The sequence below is a fragment of the Syngnathoides biaculeatus genome, chromosome 5, assembly GCF_019802595.1.
Source record: "Syngnathoides biaculeatus isolate LvHL_M chromosome 5, ASM1980259v1, whole genome shotgun sequence".
In the NCBI taxonomy this organism is placed as follows: Eukaryota; Metazoa; Chordata; class Actinopteri; order Syngnathiformes; family Syngnathidae; genus Syngnathoides; species Syngnathoides biaculeatus.
Genome location: NC_084644.1, coordinates 23,796,492 through 23,816,533, shown reverse-complemented (window position 1 = coordinate 23,816,533; position 20,042 = coordinate 23,796,492). Strand labels below are relative to the sequence as shown.

Sequence of the window (20,042 nt, the reverse complement as noted above, 5' to 3'; positions counted from 1 at the left end):
ACGCCCCTTTTCAGTAATGTGCCTACAGCAACGCTAAGCTAGGAGAGGCAAAGTTGTCAGGGTAAGGATTGTACTGTAATCTATTTGAACCAAAGCAACAAATATTTAAAGGCGCCTTGTGATGCATTCATTTGCACACAACGTGGTACAGTCGGAACAAGAGAACTGACTGAACTGAGAATTTAGACTAATTATTGAGGATATTTTCATTTAATATGATTTATTGATTAATCAGGCTTTTGCGTTGAAAAGAAAGTACACTTTCTGATAATTAATTTCGAAATGAGCAAGTTACAAATTAATTTTAATGTTGATGGCCGTCAATGAGAATCTAGTTTTCATCTCTATGGGTTTAAAAAAAAAAAAAAATCGAAGGTGTGCATAGCGCCGCCTATCATACAGAACCGCAAAGGCAGAGAAACGGTCTCAAGGGTTGTTTAGGCGGTCTGTTTTTTCAAGATAGATTTACACATTCACAGGATAATTCCAAATCCTCAATTTTATGAGTACGCTAAAAGTGTGCCTTTGTAGCGCCGGAGAAAAGGAGTCGGAGGCGGAGTGTCGGACACAGAAAACAGAACTTGCTTTATTGTTCGACATCACCAAACTACTCGCATAACGGCGGGAACTCTGTTAACCTTTCCTCCGGAAGCGCAACAACAAAAACAGTCCGTGCGGAACCCCGCACCCCAACTCGAGGTCCCGCGGGTGAATTATGTAAACACCACACAAGCCCCCCCAGAATTCACCCATAGTCAAAATCCTTGTGCCGTGGAGGGATGATGACCCGACCCCGGCGAGTGTGCACTGTAGGGGCCGATGGGGGCGGGGCCGCACTGTCCATTGAGTCACGGGACAAGGGCTCAGGCGGGGTCAAGGGTACCCCGGCGGGCGCAGGGGCACAGGGCAAAGGGGGACGACCCCGGCGCGGGGGGGGGCCAACCCCAAAGGCTGGGCAATGTCCAGGTGCGCGGGTTTGACCCTGTCCACGGAAACAGTCTCGGGTCTGCCGCCAATGTCCACGAGCAGGCTCTTATCCCCGTGCTCCAGGACCCTGAACGGCCCGTCGTATGGGGGGCGGAGAGGTCCACGGTGGGCGTCATGACGAACAAACACAAAATCCGCAGAGCGCAGGTGACGGGGCAGCCGGGCAGCTGGGGTGCCATGTTGCGACGTGGGAACCGGCGCAAACACTTTTGCGGCCTCCAGCAGGGAGGACCGTTGCCTGGCTGCGGACCAGGGCGCTGTGGCGTCCGGGATGAATTCGCCGGGGACCCGCAGTGGCTGGCCGTAGACGAGTTCGGCGGATGAGGACAACAGGTCCTCCTTGGGGGCGCACCTGAGGCCGAGCATGACCCACGCGAGCTTATCCAACCAGTTGCCGTCCGTCAAGCCGGCACGCAGGGCTGCTTTCATGGAGCGGTGGAACCGCTCGCAAAGACCGTTCGCCTGGGGGTGATAGGCGGTAGTGCGGTGCAGCTTGACCCCCAAACTCTCAGCGACTGCGTTCCAGAGTTCAGAGGTAAACTGAGGGCCACGATCTGAAGAAAGGTCGCACAGTGTCCCGAAGCGTGCAACCCACGTGCCAATGAACGCCCGGGCCACGTCTGACGACGTTGTCGAGGAGAGGGGAACGGCTTCGGGCCAGCGGGTCGTCCTGTCCACCATGGTGAGCAAGTAGGTGAATCCGTGCGAGGGAGGAAGTGGACCTACCAAGTCAACGTTGACGTGGTCAAACCTCCTCTCGGGGACAGCAAAGGGCTCCAAGGGGGCTTTTGTGTGGCGATGCACCTTAGCCCGCTGACAGGCCACGCACGAGTCGACCCAGGCCTGCACTTCTTTCTTGAGACCGCGCCACACGAACTTCTGGGCCACCAGCCTCACGGACGGTTTCCTTCCAGGGTGGGAGAGGTTGTGGACCGCCTCGAAAACAGCTCTTCGCCAGTTTGCAGGGACCAGCGGCCGAGGCTGGTCAGCCGAGAGGTCGCACAGCAACCTGACGCCCGAGTCACCAACCGCGACTTCCTCCAGGCGCAAACCCGTGTCAGAAGTCTTGAGGGCCTGCACCCCGTGGTCCGAGGCCTGGTCTGCGCTCATGCGGGAGTAGTCGAGACCCAGATGCACAGTGCCGACGATCGCCCTGGAGAGGCAGTCCGCGACCACATTGGATTTGCCGGTGATGTGTTGGATGTCCGTAGTGTACTCAGAGATGAATGACAGTTGGCGTTGCTGGCGGGCGGACCACGGCTCGGCCACCTTGGACATGGCGAAAGTGAGGGGTTTATGGTCCACATATGCCGTGAACTCACGGCCTTCCAATAGGGAGCGGAAGTGGCGGATCGCCAGCCAGAGGCCGAGGAGCTCTCTATCGAACGTGCTGTATTTGCGCTCCCTGGGGACCAGCTGACGGCTGAAAAAGGCAAGCGGTTGCCAGGCGCCGCTGACCCACTGTTCGAATACGGCTCCAACAGCGTAGTCCGATGCATCGGTAGTGAGAGCGACAGGGGCCCCGTGGGTCGGGTGAGCCAGCATAGCGGCACGACTCAGTGCGGCCTTCGTAGCCTCGAAGGCTTCCATCCTCTCGGCCGTCCATTCAACGTCCCGGTTGGGGGCCTTGTCTTTAAGAGCCTCATAGAGCGGGCGCATGATGTGGGCCGCCCGGCGGATGAACCGGTGGTAGAAAGTCACCATCCCCAGGAACTCCCGGAGGCCCCGAGCCGAGCGAGGTCGGGGAAAAGCGGAGACGGCCTCCACCTTTGCCGGAAGGGGGGCGGCGCCGTTCTTGTCTATGAGGTGCCCGAGGAACTGGATAGAGGGCACCCCGAAAACACACTTTGCCGGGTTGATGATCAGGCCATGCTGCTCAAGTCTTGCGAAGAGGTCGCGGAGGTGCATCAGATGTTCATCCTCCGAGGAGCTGGCGACGAGGATGTCATCCAAATAGACGAACACAAATGGCAAGTCCCTGAGCACAGAATCCATTAAACGCTGGAAAGATTGTGCCGCGTTTTTAAGACCAAACGGCATCCTCAGAAACTCGAACAGTCCAAACGGAGTGATTACAGCTGTCTTGGGAACGTCTGAGGGGTGCACGGGAACCTGGTGATACCCGCGCACCAGGTCGACCTTGGAGAACAAGATTTTGCCTGCCAGGTGGGCTGAGAAGTCCTGAATGTGTGGAACAGGGTAGCGGTCGGGCGTAGTGGCGTCGTTAAGGCGGCGGTAGTCACCACACGGTCGCCACCCACCACTCGGTTTAGGGACGATGTGTAGTGGCGAGGCCCACGGGCTATCCGAGCGGCGGACGATGCCCAGACGCTCCATGTTGGCAAACTCGGACTTAGCGACTGCTAGCTTCTCGGGATCAAGCCGTCGGGCCCTCGCGTGGATCGGGGGGCCCTTGGTCTCAATGTGGTGCTCGACCCCATGTTTAGTCGTGGTAGAGGAGAAAGTGGGCCGTGTCAAGGCAGGGAACTCACCAAGGAGGAGTTGGTACTTGGTGCCGTCCGATAGCGAACTGGAGAGACCACCATAAGTCGCCTCATTGCGGGCGCAGGCGACCGTGGAAAAAGTCAGTGCATCCACCAGACGGCCCCTCTTAACATCCACCAGCAGCCCGTGGGCACAAAAAAAATCAGCGCCGAGGAGAGGGAATGAGACATCCGCAGTGACAAAGTCCCATGTGAAGCGCTGACTCCCGAAACACAAGTCCACAGTCCTCATGCCATAAGAGCGGATAGGGGAGCCATTAGCGGAAAGTAGGGGTGGCCCATGAGTCCCGCCAGCGGCGTCCTCCGCAGTGGCCGTCAGGACGCTCCTCTGGGCGCCGGTGTCACAAAGGAATTTGCGCCCGGAAAGGTTGTCCTTGACGAACAGCAGCCGGCTCTTCGCGCCCACGCTCACGGCCGCTGCGAAGCGTGGGCTTTGGCGTTTCCCGACGCGTCGTAGTTGCAAGGGGCGCGGCACCTCTTCGCTTTCGCACCGAAACGGGCATGGAAGTAGCACAAGCCTGTGCCAGCACGGCCGTCGGTGCCGAAGGGGCCCCTGCTGGATGCCACCCCCGCGCCCGAAGGTGAGTAACTGCGCGTCGCGGCCAGCGTCTCAGGGGAGAAGCGCTGGGTTGCCAGGAAGAAACGGTCGGCCTCCTCGGCCAGGGCTCGGGGCTCAGTGATAGTACTGTTCGCGAGCGCCGTCTGAACATGCGGTGGCATTTGCCTGAGAAACAGTTCCATGAAAATGAAATTGGGCTCTTCCGTGCCCAGCAGGTTTAGCATCATTTCCATGAGTTCGGAAGGTTTGCTGTCCCCCAGTCCATTAATAGCCAACAGACGTCGGGCACGTTCCGGCCTTTTATTATGCTCATCTTTTCTTGGGAAAATACATTATTACAATTTAAAAAAATACACTTTGTTACAATCTAAAGTCATCATCATGCAGCTTTTATAGCAGTGTAAATTTGGTTTCCCCTTAAACAACTCAACACATCACCATAAAATCGCAACTGCTGGCAACAAACATGACTACACTCCTAAGGGAAAATATCTGAATTGGGCCCAACTCGCCATTTTAGGGCCATGTGAATCACAGGTTTAAAAGGTGTAGCTATGAATGGGGACCAAGGGGTGTTAAATCCTGTGTTGTCGCTCTTGTACTGCTCATTCAAAGTTCATTATGGCACCTCATGCCACGGAACTCTCTGAGAATAATAATGATAATAATAATAGTAATAATTGCTCTACATGAATTGCACAATAATAATAATTATCCTCTACTGAATATAAAGAGTGACTTCAAAACATGGTCTTAATACTGTTAGTGGATATAAATCAGGTAAAAACGTACATATTCACAACCACAAAGCAATTCAGAAGCTTACATGATTTGCAAGCATAACTTTTTGTTAAAGTAAAAATGCAGCATTAGAATTTATTCATTAGGCAGACTCGAAGTAGACTATGAGCTACTATGCAATATAAGCTCTTATTGCTTTACATCTTGTATGCACAGTACTGTTTGATCAGAACAGTGCTAAATGTGCAAAGGCCTGAGTTGCTTGTGAAAGGTCAACATTAAAATCAGTATAGGAGCCTCGTAAAAATATTTATTAAAAATGTAATAACAAAGCAAAATGTAAATAATGTTCACAGAGATAGGCATCCATCATTTTTCTATCGTGCTTGTCCTACAAGCCTATCCCAGCTGACTTTGAGCAAGTGGCCCACTTCGGACTGATTCACCTAGAACTGGCCGCTTGCCAATGGCAGGCCACTGATACGCATACAACCGTTCACACCGTCAGGCAGTTTAGAGACAGTAACTGAAACCAACATGTATGATATGGGGATTGTGGGACGAGTGCCTGGAGAGACCCATGCAAGCAGTGGAAGACAGCATGGAAAAGCAACACAGGATGGCCTGAGCCCAGAATCGAACCTGGAGTAATCCTGACCCCTTGACTTTTCCAGTGTGCAGCCACTTTTAATGTTAAACAGCTGCATTGGATCCTATTAGGAATGAACACATCTTTGTCTGTTTCAAACGTTCAAATTATACAAAATGCATGTCTGTTTGAGAACACTGACAAGTCAAGAATAAATTACAAACACCAATACCCTGTAAAAGACCCATCTCAGGATAACCCTCAGCATGAAAGCAATTGAGCCAGTAGATGACCAATAACGTGACACGATGATGTAAAACTGTATATCGCTTGTTGTCCCCTTCTGGCTTCATCAATTCGGTCAGCAGGTTCATTTTGAGAAGAAGATGGGACGTCAGGAGATGCTCAACATGCATGCTGTCCTCAGCAGCACAGAGATGTGAGGGAAATACATTTTTAAATTTATACTTCAATTGTTCTCTTCTCTTAAAAATGTACAGTCCATATTTTTGTTCATCTTTTGTTTTTTCTAGACATTCCCCTCCTGCACTTGTAGATTTCTGTTAGATTGAATTTTCCTGTTGGGGAAAAAAATCACATTAATGAGCAATATATCATTCTCACATTAAATGTTCATATTTGTTGATGCATCCATCCATCCAATTTCTTTGCCGCTTATCCTAACAAGGGTCATGGGGGGGTGCTGGAGCATATCCCAGCTGTCAACAGGCATGAAGTAGGGTACACCCTGAACTGGTTGGCAGCCAATTGCAGGGCACGTAGAGACAGACAACAGTTGCACTCAAAATCACACCTAGGGACAATTTAGAGTCTAGAATTAATGTTGCATGTTTTTTGGGATGTGGGAGAAAACTGGAATGCCCAGAGAAAACCCACACAGACACGGAGAGAACATGCAAACACAACATACGCGGGGCCAAGATGTGAACCCCGTTCCTCAGAACTGTGAGGCAAACGCTTTACAGCTGCACCAGTGTACTGCTTGATCAGATTCGTTTTGTTTAAATGAAGTGATGGTTTAGAAAATTCCAACCAGGTTACCGAAATATCACTACTATTATATTATTATTAATGCTCACAATCACACCTAGAGGCACTGTGCAATTAATGTTGCATTTTTTGGGATGTGGGAGGAAACCAAAGTGGCTGGAGAAAACTCATGCCGGGAGAGGAAGAACAGGCAAACTCCACACAGGCAGGGCTGGGATTGAACCCGGGTCTTCAGAACTGTGAGGCCAACACTTTACCAGCTGGTCCACCGTGCCGACCTTTATTGATGTGTTTAATTGCAAATGAATCCATTTAGTCATCTAGTTCTTGTGCCGGGTTGTCACATGCACAAATACATTTAGCGAAAGACATTTACACTACCTACATTTTATTTGTACATACATCTATCCATCCACCTATCCATTTCTGAACCACTTATCCTCACAAGGGCCACAGTAGTGATGGAGGCTATCCCAACTGTCATCAAGGAGGAGGGTACACCCTGAACTGGTTGCCAGCAAATCGCAGGATACATAGAAACCAAAAAACATTTGCACTCACATTCAGACCTACGGGCAATTTAGGCTTCAATACACCTAGCATGCATGTTTTTGGGATATGGGAGGAAACCAGAGTGCCTGGAGAATACCCCAGCAGGTACAGGGAGAACATGTAAACACGACACAGGCTGGGGCGGGATTTGAAACTTAGTCCTGAGAACTGTGAGGCCAACACTAACCAGTTGCTACACTATGCCGCTTCATTTGTATGTACAGGACTTAATTTTACTGGACATACAAGATATGACAAAATATATATTTGGCAATCAAATTGATTTATAAGAGGTCAGTATGCGCTTTAGTCTAACACCCTCAGAAATACCATATAAGAAATAGAAATAATAAATCAACATAGTGGAGACTTTGTGAGTTACCAGCAATGCCATTATGTTACACTTATTTTTTCATATATTCATGTGGGCGGCACGGTGGGTCAGCTGTAAAGTGTTGGCCTCACTCTTCTGAGGTCCAGGGTTCGATTCCGGCCCCGCCTCTGTGGAGTTTGCATGTTCTCCCTGTGCCTGCGTGGGTTTTCTGCGGGTACTCCAGTTTCCTCCCACATCCCAAAAACAAGCAACATTAACTGGACACTTTAAATTGCCCCTAGGTATGATTGTTAGTGCAGCTGTTTGTCTCTATGTGCCATGCGATTGGCTGGCAACCAGTCGAGGGCGTACCCTGCTTCCGGCCCGTTGACAGCTGAGATAGGCTCAAGCACTCCCTACGACCCTTGTGAGGATAAGCAGCTAAGAAAATGGATGGATGGATGGATGATGGATGGATGGATGGATGGATATATTAATGTATGGTGGCATGGTGGGATAGCGGGAAAGCGTTGGCCTCACAGTTCTGAGAATCCCGGCTTCGATCCCAGCCCTCCCTGTGTGGAGTTTGCATGTTCTCCCCATGCCTGCGTGGGTTTTCTCCGGGCACTCTGATTTCCTACCACATCCCAAAAACATGTAACATTAATTGGACGCTCTAAATTGGCCCTGGTGTGATTGTGAGTATGGCTGTTCGTCTCTCTATGATTGGCTGGTAACCAGTTCAGGGTGTAACCCGCCTCCTGCCTGTTGACAGCAGGGATAGGTTCTTGCACTCCTGCGACCCTAGTGAGGATAAGTGGCTAAGAAAATGGATGGATGGATATTTATTTGCACGATTATTCCAGTGTAAAAAACAAAAATACTTTACTATTACTGCACACATACTCATGTTTTGTGAGAGAGGCTTTGTCACAGGTGACCTCTGTAAGTGTCTGAACTCCCGGATGGTGCCGGTCAGCTCTTGGAGTGGACATGCCATTCATCTTAACTTCCCTGGAGCAAAGTGCAAAAAACAAACAGGTTTAGAATCATGTTAACCTGCATCCAATTCAAGATCCCCCCCCCCCCAAAAAAAAAACAAAACAATGCAGGATACACACCTATACCCAAGCTTACCCGTTAGTGCCCTCCTCTCCTTCTTTGATGCCAGGAACCTTCTGTCCAAAAAGTTTAACGGCGATAGACATGAGCAGGCCACATCGGTTTCTGTAGCAGCAAGTTGCATCCACCACAAAGAAAATCACCAGGAAGATCACTATGACAATGCCAACCACGGTTCCTTTCGTCATGCTGTTACGGACTGTGAGTACAAGGAAGATGAAATGGAGTGAAAAAGAAGAGGAAGTTCATTATAACTGGAGATGTCGACATTGTCATCTATAATGTGATTCTGACCAGGTTTCTCTGCAATGGTGAAGTTGAATGTTGCAGGGAGAGAGGAACCATTAGCATTGACTGCTATGACTTCCAGTTGATAGTCAGAGCCAAAGGTCAGGTCCACCAGGGTTACAGAGTCGCTGTTGGATGAAAGCTTCTTTTCTTTCCACAAAGCCCCATTTTTATCCTGGAAGAAAACAGAGAGGGAAACTAGAGCTTTCAGGCATATACTGTGGCAAAAATATAAATTATGTAATATTAAGATGACTGACTGTGTTTTAATAATGTTTTTAGAAGTACTTTTTATTTAAGTCATTTTCGAACTACTCTGCGTAAACAATTGAAAGTATGGTGATGTCCAAAAGACATCCAATAAATGCAAAAGCATGCAAATGCATGTTAAGCTCGACCTCGCGATATCGGAGATTGTAATGTAGGAGAGGTGACCCGCCATCATCAGTGTGCTTGAGGGGCATAAAGAAGGTGTTGCCCCCTACTTTCATCTCATCACGGACCAAATCGGGACTGTCTGGTTCACCTATATGGCGATTTGGAAAGACAATGCAGAACATTACACCCCCTTTGTATTGCAAGGGCTCATTTACATTTAACAGCAATGAATATAATGACATATTGTTGGTTAGTAATACACGAAGCATTTTCAGTAAACCAGCGTGTATTTCTTACCTCCTATAAATGAATAATGGGAGATAAGATTGTGCCAGGAACAGCATTAGGCAGCAACACATGATGATGATGATAATGATGATAAAGGAAACATTATAAAAGACAAAAATGAAAATAAAAGTGAGTGACAACAGATGGGATAAAAAAGCATGTAGCATTGCAGTACAAATAGAAAAGAAACATTTCAATAACATTGACATAACTATTAATGAACAGATTATAAGATGATGTGGGAGTTTCAATGTCCTTTTGTTGAAAATCATCACTTTTAGGTCAGTGATAACAGTGGGCCACGGATTGGCCCTCACAGACACTCACGTATTCCTTGGGTTCGGACGGTATATGCGTCTGAGAATTGGCCCCGTCCTGCCGTGTTCAAGGCAGCCAAACGAACAGTGTATAATGTGTACGGCATGAGGGAGGTCACAGCCAGGTTATCTACGAGCACAAACACGAGAAGACATCAAACTTGGACATAGGCACGTGCATACATAGACCGCAAGTGTTGCTCAAGCACCTGCTCTTTTGCCCTGATTCAAAAGGTGCCCTTTTTGCTGTGGTCATTTTCTTCTAATTTATTCATATACAATATAAAAAGCAATTCTTCCCATAGTCTTTTGAAATTACATGATCATTTATTTGATTAATTTGGAAAATTGTGCATATGCTCATACTTTTATTTATTTATAGTCCCTCGGAGGATCTTTAATTAGTGGCAGGTACACTATATTGGCAAAAGTATTTGCTCACCCATCATAGCTCACCGATGGACTAAAGGAACATTCCATTCCTAATCTATAAAGTTTGATATAACGCCAGTCCACCCTTAGCAGCTATAACAGCTTCAACTCTTCTGAGAACGCTATCCACAATGTTTAGGAATGTGTTTCTCGGAATTTTTGTCCATTTTTACAAAAGTGCATTTGTGAAACCACACACTCATATTGGATGAGAAGGCCTGGCTCTGACTCCATGGACCCATGTTATGGGTTAGGAATGGGATGGCACTTAAGTTCATTTGGGAATACTTTGGACTATATAGTGTAAGTGTCGATCAACTTTTAACATGAGTTTGAATACGTAATTCTCAACACACCCACTTACACATTTCTAGGGTCTAGGGTGGGTGCAGCTATGTTAGCTCGGTTGTTTATTTTCACTTCCCCTTTCTTTTTTTACATTTGTGTTTTACACCTCATAGGTTAATTAACAGTGGAATACGTTTTCTCATGATTCATTTTTGTATACCACAAAAAACTGCCATTTGAACAGGGGCGTGTAGACTTTTCTCCCCACTTAAGCTTCCCTTCAGCTCCTTTGTTCATAGCTGATTTATTGACTATGTTGATCGTGTCAACAGAAATAAATACATATACTGCAGTTTTGTTTTTTTTTAATAGTGTGAATAATTTTGGGTACGAGTGCCCATTTTGAGATGTTGATGTTGTTGATGCTGTGGGCCTTCCCGGTCATACGAACAATGATTCAAACGTTGACTTGCAAACCTTAGAATTACCTGACTGGACTGTAACCTCTTGCCATTGCTCGGCTGCATTTTGTGTCCACTGCAGGACGAACTTTGTAATTGGTGTTCCCCCACTGACGGGTAGGCTTTTCAGGGAGAAGAAGATTGATGCAGGTCCAGACGAGACTGACAGGTACAGAGGGGGACCAGGCGGGGCTGGGGGTCAAGGGGATACAAGGGCAACTGGTTTTAAATGGTATTCATAATGTGCAACTCTACACTTACATGATGTACTGTGTTAAAAATTTTACCTTCTCTATTACTAGGACTACAGAACATAGACAATCGATTTAAAGGCGAATATGTGGACAACTCTTGAATTGGTTCTTATTTGATTGTGTAGGTGACCCTAAAGCTCAGAACTTACTGTGAATCGCAACGTCTCTTGATGCATTTCCAATGATGCCAACAGCAATGCAGGAATACAGACCACCATCCGAAGGTGCTATTTCATCAATCACTAAAACACCGCCCTCACTCCGAATTCGACCGGAAGCCGAGTCCTAATTGGGCCAAACACAAAAAGATATCGATCACACAGAGTTGGTCGGACTGAAACATCGATTGACAAAAGTCATGTCCTGGACCTCCTGGGCGAGGCACAAGAAGGAGTTTAGTTGATGAGGGAGTGTGTGTGGGTATCACTCCTACCAGTGTTTGTCCATTGCACTTGTTGATCCAGTACAGGTCAGGCTGAGGAAAGCCGGAGACATTGCAGGCCACAGCCACGCTCTCGCCCACGCTGACATTCCGCTGCTCTACAGTCAAAGACACCTCCGGGGCCTCTGAAGGAGAAGCGACTCCATCATCACCACAGCAGCCACATTTTTGATGGGAGTGATGTGCTGTTTTTTTATCACAGAGGAGGTTTACAGCCAGGATAGAATGTAACCAACCAAAGACGTGAAGCATAACGGTAGCGCTGCTACCGCTGATCTTGTTGGTTGCGTTGCAGGTGTACTCTCCGTGGTCAGCCCTGACAACTGAGCTGAGGGTCAGTTGGCTACGGTCAGAGTTGAACTTGTGATGTGTGGGGTCATACAATGCTGGCCTGCGACAGAGAATTATGAAAGTGATTGCAGCAATCCCAGTAATATATCACAATTTAACTATTGAAGTCCTGCTATCTTATGGATTTTCATTTTTTGTCTGCTGAAATATGTCTACAATATGTTTTATCTGGTCTTTTTGTATGGAAGGGTTTTCATTGTGAGTGAGTTTGCAACATCACTCCTGGGATGGAGGGGAAAACTCTGCATTGAAAAAAAGCAGAAAATAATGCTTAGTTTTTCAGTGAACTATCAATAGTACATAATCTTGTGCTTATAGTTTGTCATAGAGTGGACTTGTCCCGCACTAACATTCAGTAGGCTTAGTTCTTTTGGTTGCCATATGCATTATGCAGACCAATTTAACATCATAGCAAACAACCAAAATAATAATTATATTCTTGATATCAATACGAAATTAATACATCTCTGACAGTGTTCATCAACAGTGAAAATGTAAAGGCGAAGGTGACCAAATTATGTCCAGTATATGTGATGAAATTACTACTATTAATATATATATTTTTTTTAATTGCAAACGATGGCATGTGTACTGCTATAAAGTGGGTGCATTCTAACTGGCAAAATAATGTCTTACATATTCCAGGTGATTTTAGGTTTGGGTTGTCCTTCGACCAAACACAGCAAGGAAACATTGGTTTCTGGTCCCGCTATGACTTTCTTCACTTTCTCTTTAAGACGCACAGTAGGAGGAGCTGCATGACAATGTTTTTGTTATTGTACATTTCAAATTTGAATAAATAACATTGCAAACAGTTCTTTGTTTTCTTGGAAACTCCCAAGTGTAACGTCATGATTGATTTCATAAATGCTAATGCAAAGAAGTCACACACCATTGACAACAACAGATATGGAAAGCTGCTTATATATGGGCCTCCCTTTGATCTGTGCCTGGCAGATGAATGTCCTGGCATCCTGTCGCTTCACTTTCTTAATCACAAGCGTGTTATCAGGCAATATTTGCACATTATTTCCTAAATAATGACAAAGAGAAAAAGATCCAATCCAAATCCAAAAGAAGTTTTGCCAATTTACAGCTCAAGGATGATGCGCTCACCATCAGACAACATGGCCTCTTTGTCGTATATCCAGGTGACTTCAACTGCCGGCTGGCCAGACACCCGACATGGCACTACCTCCTCATCTGTACCCTCCAAAAACTCGTGATAGGTGGGGGTCATTTCAAATGTTGGTCCCTCTGATGACAAAGGCAAGACGCTTGTTTTTGGATGTGGTAAATTCTTGTAGCAGACCTGCAAATTTTAGGAGCGGTGGTACACATCCACAACAGTACCTGCACAACCTTAAAGAGTTTCTCATTTTTTTTAATATTGCATATGACTGATGCTGTCAGAGGTATTTATTACCTGTGCTGAAGTTATTTTATCATCCCAGAGAAGAAAAACAAAACACACTCATCCAGATTCCAAGATTCCAAAGTAAAGTTATGAATCCAAGAATTCGTTTGCACTTTTGTTAAGCGTTTTAGAAACTGTAATATGTACTCTCAAAGTCATGAGATTAAGAAAATTGGGGCTCTGCGATTAGGGTTAGGGTCATTCTATCTCTCCCTCCTTTTATTGTACACTGTATTGTGCATTGTGGTTTAAAATGTTGGTAATTCATTGAATTCAATTTTACTGTATTGCTGATTTACAGCGGTATACAGTACACCTATGGTGCATTACTTGCATGGTAGTGAACTTATTTGCCTCCACGAGAGGAGTAAAATATAAGTCATAGCTCTCAGCAAGATGCAATGCAGTTCTAAAAACAGTTAACCAAATCAAAATATTAAAAACTTCATATGAATACTTCTGTGACGTTTACTAATTAAAACTGAGTATCATGCAGCAGAATTGTTGTTACAGCTCATTAGAATGTGCAAGTGTCATAGTCATTTAGTGGAGGGGGCAGTTTTTCTGCATATCTGACAAAGTGTGTGATGAGCTTACATACCATAAATGTAAATCTGTGTCTGAACTTCATCCGTGTGGCCACTGTCAAATTCACACAGGCAGGTGTACCTTCCTTCATCCTCCATTGTGGTGCTCTTGATGACCAGTTTGGAGGTGGACTCGTCCATCTTTGATATCATCTCTTTGTCAATCTCCTCACCATTCTTTTGCCAAGTTATATCTCCTTCTCCACCGGCTAAGAGGTGAAAATAGGCATCAAAAAGAATGTAAAGCTCTGCCCCACTCTCTACTGCATGTATCCACCTACTGTACATCAGAGATACTGTCCGTAAATATCAGCTATATTTAAATTAGACGTGGAAAGCTGACCTTTACACAATAATAAAAGTTCATCTCCAACTTGAATATCTTGCTTGCTGGTGATGATGTCCATTTTGGCATCTGACAAAGAGACAAAAGATGCACTGTACCGTCAAACACACCACACACCTGTCGCATTGTTTATTTCTACTAGCTACTGCATTTTACACAACCTCTTCATGTTTCTCCCCTAATATTCAGTTCAGAGACAGCCATCTCTCAATCTCTCTGACAAGGAGAAATTCATGTCTCAGCGAACCCTAATTTCCTGAGATGTCTATGCATTCAATTACTAGAAACAACAATACATAAAAGACCTTACCTGTCCTACATGCACCCAGAAGAATCAGAAGCAGGACAAATGTCTCTTTTGGCATGGTAATTTTAAAACTTGGTGAAGATGCTTTTTAGAGATGTGTATGTATGTAACACCTACTTCCAGGCTTCTTATCACAAGGACAGGGACAGTGTGTGTCTGAGATTATATAGAGACGCAGAAGGGGATGAAAGGAAGCAAGGAGTGGGTGGAGACAAAAAAAAACCACCACTCTCCTTTCTTTCCTGGTTATACGACACTGCTATTTAACATTTGTCGTTCATGAGCAGAAATGGCTGTGAGACAACTTTCTTAGTCCATTTTAGTATTTTGTTAGCAATATCTTATGCGATAATATCAAAGTATTGTATACATAACTGTTGCATTCTCTAGAATCAGTCTTATTACAGTATAATGAATTTGGTTTGATAAGTGTGGGTTTTCTCCAGGTACTCCAGTTTCCTTCCACATTTCAAAAACATGCATGGTGCGTTTATTGATGACTTTAAATTGCGCTTGGGAGTGAATGTGAATGCTGAAAGGTTGTTTGTTTCAATGTGCTGTGTGACTGGCTGGCTACCAGTTCAGGGTGTACCCCGCCTCGCCCACAGTCATCTGGGATAGACTCCATCTTAGCTGCGACCTGAGTGAGGATAAAAGATACACAAGATAAATGAATTAATACGTGGTACTTTATATGGACAATAAATAAATAAATAAATACATAAATAAATAAAGTCAAACATCACATACTCTGCTGTGTTTTGCTTTAACATGAAATAGTGCAGCATTACGTCAGGAAGGGCATCTGGTGTAAAAATTGTGCCAAACAAATATGTGCGTTCATCTGAGATAACACGCAGTGGTGACCCCGAAAAGGACAAGCTCAAAGAAACTTACATTTTACGTATGCTGTGAATGTGACGTGCTATTACAGACATGAATAACTGATGCTTTTTTGTGTATCGGATAAAGAGGAGTTTCCAAAAAATGTTATCCTGTAACACCCATACATAACACTATGAAATACTGTACAGTACTGTGCTTTGTCACTATTCTTTCATCTTACTACAATCTAAGTACCTGTTCCTGTGGGTGCTATCACTTTCATTGGCTGAGCACCAGGCTGCCCCTCCCATCTCACATTGATAGCCTATCAGTATCTTCACGCCAGAGTCCAATCATCGAATCAAAACGTAAATAGTCCATTGGGGGTACCAATCAGGTTGCCTATCGGGAGGTGCTATTATGGCTCATTAAATTGGCGTGTGCTCAAAATGAGGGCCATTAACATGGGTGGGCACCCACTGACCACCACTCTTTTTAGGTGCAACTTTCACATCATTCCACAGTGAATGGTTGTGATTGAGGAAAGCACTAGAACAGAACTAATAATTGTTGCACGGGTGAAATGTCAGAGAGTAAAATTAATTGAGGAATGCTGGTTAATTATACAATATATCATGGCACAGCATAGCACTACCCTGCAAATCTGCCCCATGGGGGATGTGAATAATAAAAATAATATGTAATTTATTCATTTTTGTGCAATTCAATTGTTCAATTCACCATGGAAAGAGCATTTCCACAGGGTAGGGGGCCGCAACGGTGAGGGTGCGACCCTTAAAAAAAAAAAAAAAGAGTTCCCGTTAGAGCCACTTAGTAAGTGATTTAAGGTAATGATGCCAACAGTAATCAGGAGGATTTAACCACAAAAAGGCAGATGTTCAAACAATGGGTTCTAAGACTCAAGAAAAAGTTAAGAAAATGCTCACAAGGGTCACGGGATTTGATTTTTTTGTTTTTTTTTTAAATTCCTTCAATCAGTAAAGAAGCAATTTGGGCCGAGTGGGAGACTTGTTTGAGAAAAAAACAGTTTGGGGTTGTCGGCATAACAGGAGTTATACATGATTAGAAAGGGCAAAATAAAAAGCAGTACAATGGATGGTTTTCAGTGACTGGTGTGCTGCTTCTGGCATTTTATGTTGTGCATGTGAAGGTTCACTGCTCAACACTCTATTAAACCAATAAATTTTTGTTCTTTTCTGCTTTCGAGGGAAGTTTTTTTTTTACAAATCTCACAAAGCTACAGTACTGTATATGACATGACATAACATCTTCAAACGGTTATGGATTATAGTTCAATGTAAAGCAATAACCCGATTGATCTTGATGAGAGCTGTAGCTGTGCTCATATTAGCCACCTTTTTACTGATTTCAAGGTTTTACCATTAAGCCACCCATTTTGTATTGCATATATAGAACTGTTGTTGGGACCGCTCCATTCCAATCCACGATGATAAATTTACAAATGAAGGCTTCCATAACACAACGTGGCTGCACGGTGGAACAACAGGTTAGAGTGTTGGCCTCAGAGTTCTGAGGACAGGGGTTCAAATCCCGACGTGGGATTTCACCCAGCGCTTTAGTTTCTTCCCACATACCAAAATCATGCATAAATTGAAGTGTGACTGTTGTTTTTCTCTATGTACACTGCGATTGGCTGGCAACCCATTCAGATGACACCTGGGATAAGCTCCAGCACTCGCACGACCCTTGTGAGGATAAGTGGCTCAGGAAAAGGATGGATGATGGATGGATTAGCGCTATGTTCAGAGCACTAAAGGCAGAACATTATGGTAGTGAGAAAACACAGGATGCGAGGGCAAACATGGCAGGTCGTTATTTTCCAAGGCAGTCATGATGCGCGTGAGAAATGGGCTGAACGCAACTCCACCTAAAAGTGTGTTATGGGGGAGTGTTAAAACTTGAAGGAGGTCCACAGAAGGAAGGGAAACATATGTATTCCCCAGTGGCATATGTACGTATTCCCCAAACTCACTGCCTACAACTCCTCTAAAGTCAAGCCATGTGTTAAATGTATCTACAATGCCCACCGTGACATGCCTGTGAAATGCTTCTGCATTAATTGAGCGGTGGTGTGTGCCCCACCCTTACTACCCCACAGATGCCAACGCTGAAGCCAGGTCCAGCAGGGAAGCCTCACTTGACTCTGCCAGGTTGGTAAAAAGCTGTGACAAATGTAAGTAATTCCATCATAACGTGACAGGACAGAACAGAATGTACTGCTGTCTGTGATAAACCATGACCCCTTGCCCCTCTCCTACCCTTCTGGCATGTCACGTATATCATGATGAACCATGAGAAAAAAATGCACAAAAGGCTATGGTGCATTACGTAGAGAGTACCCTTAGTTGGAGTTTTTGAATGGACTGCATCCACGCAGGACTTCCACATTTTTAGTACGACTGAAGTGATCAGAGGATCTTTATCTGATCCAATGAGACATTTGCACTTTCACAGAACATACAAGTACTAATATTTTTGTGTGGTTTAATCTTTGAAACACACTTCTCAACTCAAATTTATTTTTAGAGCACTTGAAAAAAAAACTACAGCTGTAATAAAGTACAGTGTATGAAGATGGAACACAAATAGAAAGCTTTTATTGTCATTCTATGGAGCAGATTGATATGATGACTTTTGAGTGAGGAAAAGACATCACAAATAACGTTAACTAAAGAAATGATAATAATAATGACAAGTATATACTCCTTGGAGGATGAATGACTAAGCATAATTGCATATGCATGACAGCGAGTGTGAATTGAAGTTTCTTTGCGATGGGCAAAAAACCTCACTCAAGTCAGTTGGGATGAGCATTGGCTTCAGCTCACCAACATCCCCCAATAGGGTAAGTGCTGTCGTAAATGGATGTTGGAGTACATGCGAGAAGGCTAAAATCATATTCTCACATTTATTTTTATATGATAAATCAGTTTTTGTCATTCGTAGACATAGTGGAATTTTAAGTTGCCGTGACGAGAATCAAGGAGACAAATACTGGTTGGAACTCAACACATACACATAAAAAGACATCACTGCCTCCACATTTAAGAAAGAGAATGCAAGTTTTTCTTTTTTTATGTAATGGTGCTGGTTGGAAAATCGTGTCTTACTGGAATAGAACTCCCGTAGTCTGAACTGTAAACAAAAGCGATTTACTCCTTTTCCTCATTGTCTCCGCCGTTATCGCTGTGAAAGTGAGTGCTACACAGCTCTCTATATTTATCCACATTATGTTTATACAAAGTGAAGACAGAGACGTCGGGAGGTCATTTCAACCTTTGTTTACCACAACCATTGTCTCAACAATAAACAAAAGCTGTACTGCACTGTACTTTCTCCTCAAAACGCGAGCAGTACGCGGGTTTCCGTCGTCAACTAAGGCACAGGTCAAGGTTTCGACAGATCCTGAGTAATCGCACTAAATAATAGAATTAATCAGGATTCTTCCTGCTCTGTGCCGATGACATAAAAGGTACAAATTTAGGAGTGAAATCAGCTTGGTAGCACACAAAGAAAGGATTTTCCACTAAAAGAGATATCACTCATCATCCAACTTGGCAGTTAAAACAATCTTGACTGCTGCCTTTAATTCTCTCATCAGAGCCTTAATGTGAACAGCCACAACATTGAAACCCACGCTGCCAGAGTCAGTTCCAGATGTGCAGCAATGTGATATCCGTCCTTTGTTGGATAAAAATGGTCACACCACTGTGATTTTCTTATACACTGTGTCATGGCATTTAAAATGTGTCTATTCTATTTTATTCTCTTCCGAGATGAGCTTTGAATACTAAATGGAAAGTTATCAACTCAGTTGCTGTGAAACAGGAACCAACACACAAACAAATAACATTTCACTTGAATGGGGAGCCGTTTGTTTGCTAGAAGGTTTATTTTGCATGCCTCCCTATGTGAATGAGTCCATGTCAAAACATTGCAGTGAAGGATGTCACGCTCCAAACACAGGGAGCAAACAGAGTAAGAGACACAGGAGAAAACAAAGGACAAATCAAACAAAACAAAAATAAAGAGATAGAGAAACCAATGAACAATTTTCATTAACAGTAATTACAATAGTGTTTGTAAACAGTCAATTGCTTAAATCTTTTTGGGTTTTTTTTGCTTTCACAATTTTGGTTTCCTTCCATAGATGAACTCTGAGCCATTCATAGATGTTTCGTCAATTCAAGTCCACACCAGCTACATATTTTCCTGCATCTTCGGTGACACGTGACTTGCTTTATCAACAACCCTAGCAGATGTTGATACAAATACAGCATAAATATAATGACAGTAAATTTAAAGAGTAGAGAGCAGCATCCTCGGTGTGCCCGCCTGTCTGCCTGCTGAGAACCTACGTGACTGTTGTGTCTGAGTTCCATTCAGTGATTTCTCTTGTTTGTTTTGTTGGATCTCTTGTGGGCCTCCCAGACTACATCCTCGAATGCTTTCAAGCACATACTCATTCCCTTATCCCTGGGCCAATTCCCCCCAAACCAACCCACTCTGTCACCTGCTCCGTCAAGAGAGGCACGCTATGTAGTAAAATGCATGCGGGAATCCAGGGAACGAGACGTGTTGCTGAAACAATGGAGACCTTACTATTGCAGCCAGAAGCCTATGTGCAAATAAAATTACGGC

At 44.7% G+C, this 20,042-nt stretch overlaps 1 protein-coding gene and 1 long non-coding RNA gene across 2 annotated transcripts; one reads left to right on the top strand and one right to left on the bottom strand.

The window, feature by feature from the left end:
* Positions 1-27: 27 nt before the first annotated feature.
* On the top strand, positions 28-11,333 carry LOC133501481 (uncharacterized). Its single transcript, XR_009795191.1, has 3 exons — positions 28-61; positions 10,913-10,999; positions 11,210-11,333. It is a non-coding gene; the product is annotated as an uncharacterized LOC133501481 (long non-coding RNA).
* Positions 4,346-14,658, bottom strand: ncam3 (neural cell adhesion molecule 3). Its single transcript, XM_061821279.1, has 16 exons — positions 14,538-14,658; positions 14,225-14,296; positions 13,896-14,090; positions 12,994-13,134; positions 12,770-12,910; positions 12,514-12,631; positions 11,763-11,917; positions 11,518-11,651; positions 11,234-11,369; positions 10,858-11,022; positions 9,659-9,779; positions 9,065-9,194; positions 8,673-8,841; positions 8,394-8,577; positions 8,163-8,270; positions 4,346-5,958 (listed from the first exon to the last, which is right to left on the bottom strand). Exons 1-16 carry the CDS (start codon positions 14,590-14,592, stop codon positions 5,910-5,912), a joined length of 2,073 nt encoding a protein of 690 aa, XP_061677263.1. The 5' UTR covers positions 14,593-14,658; the 3' UTR covers positions 4,346-5,909.
* Between the last annotated feature and the right edge of the window lie 5,384 nt (positions 14,659-20,042).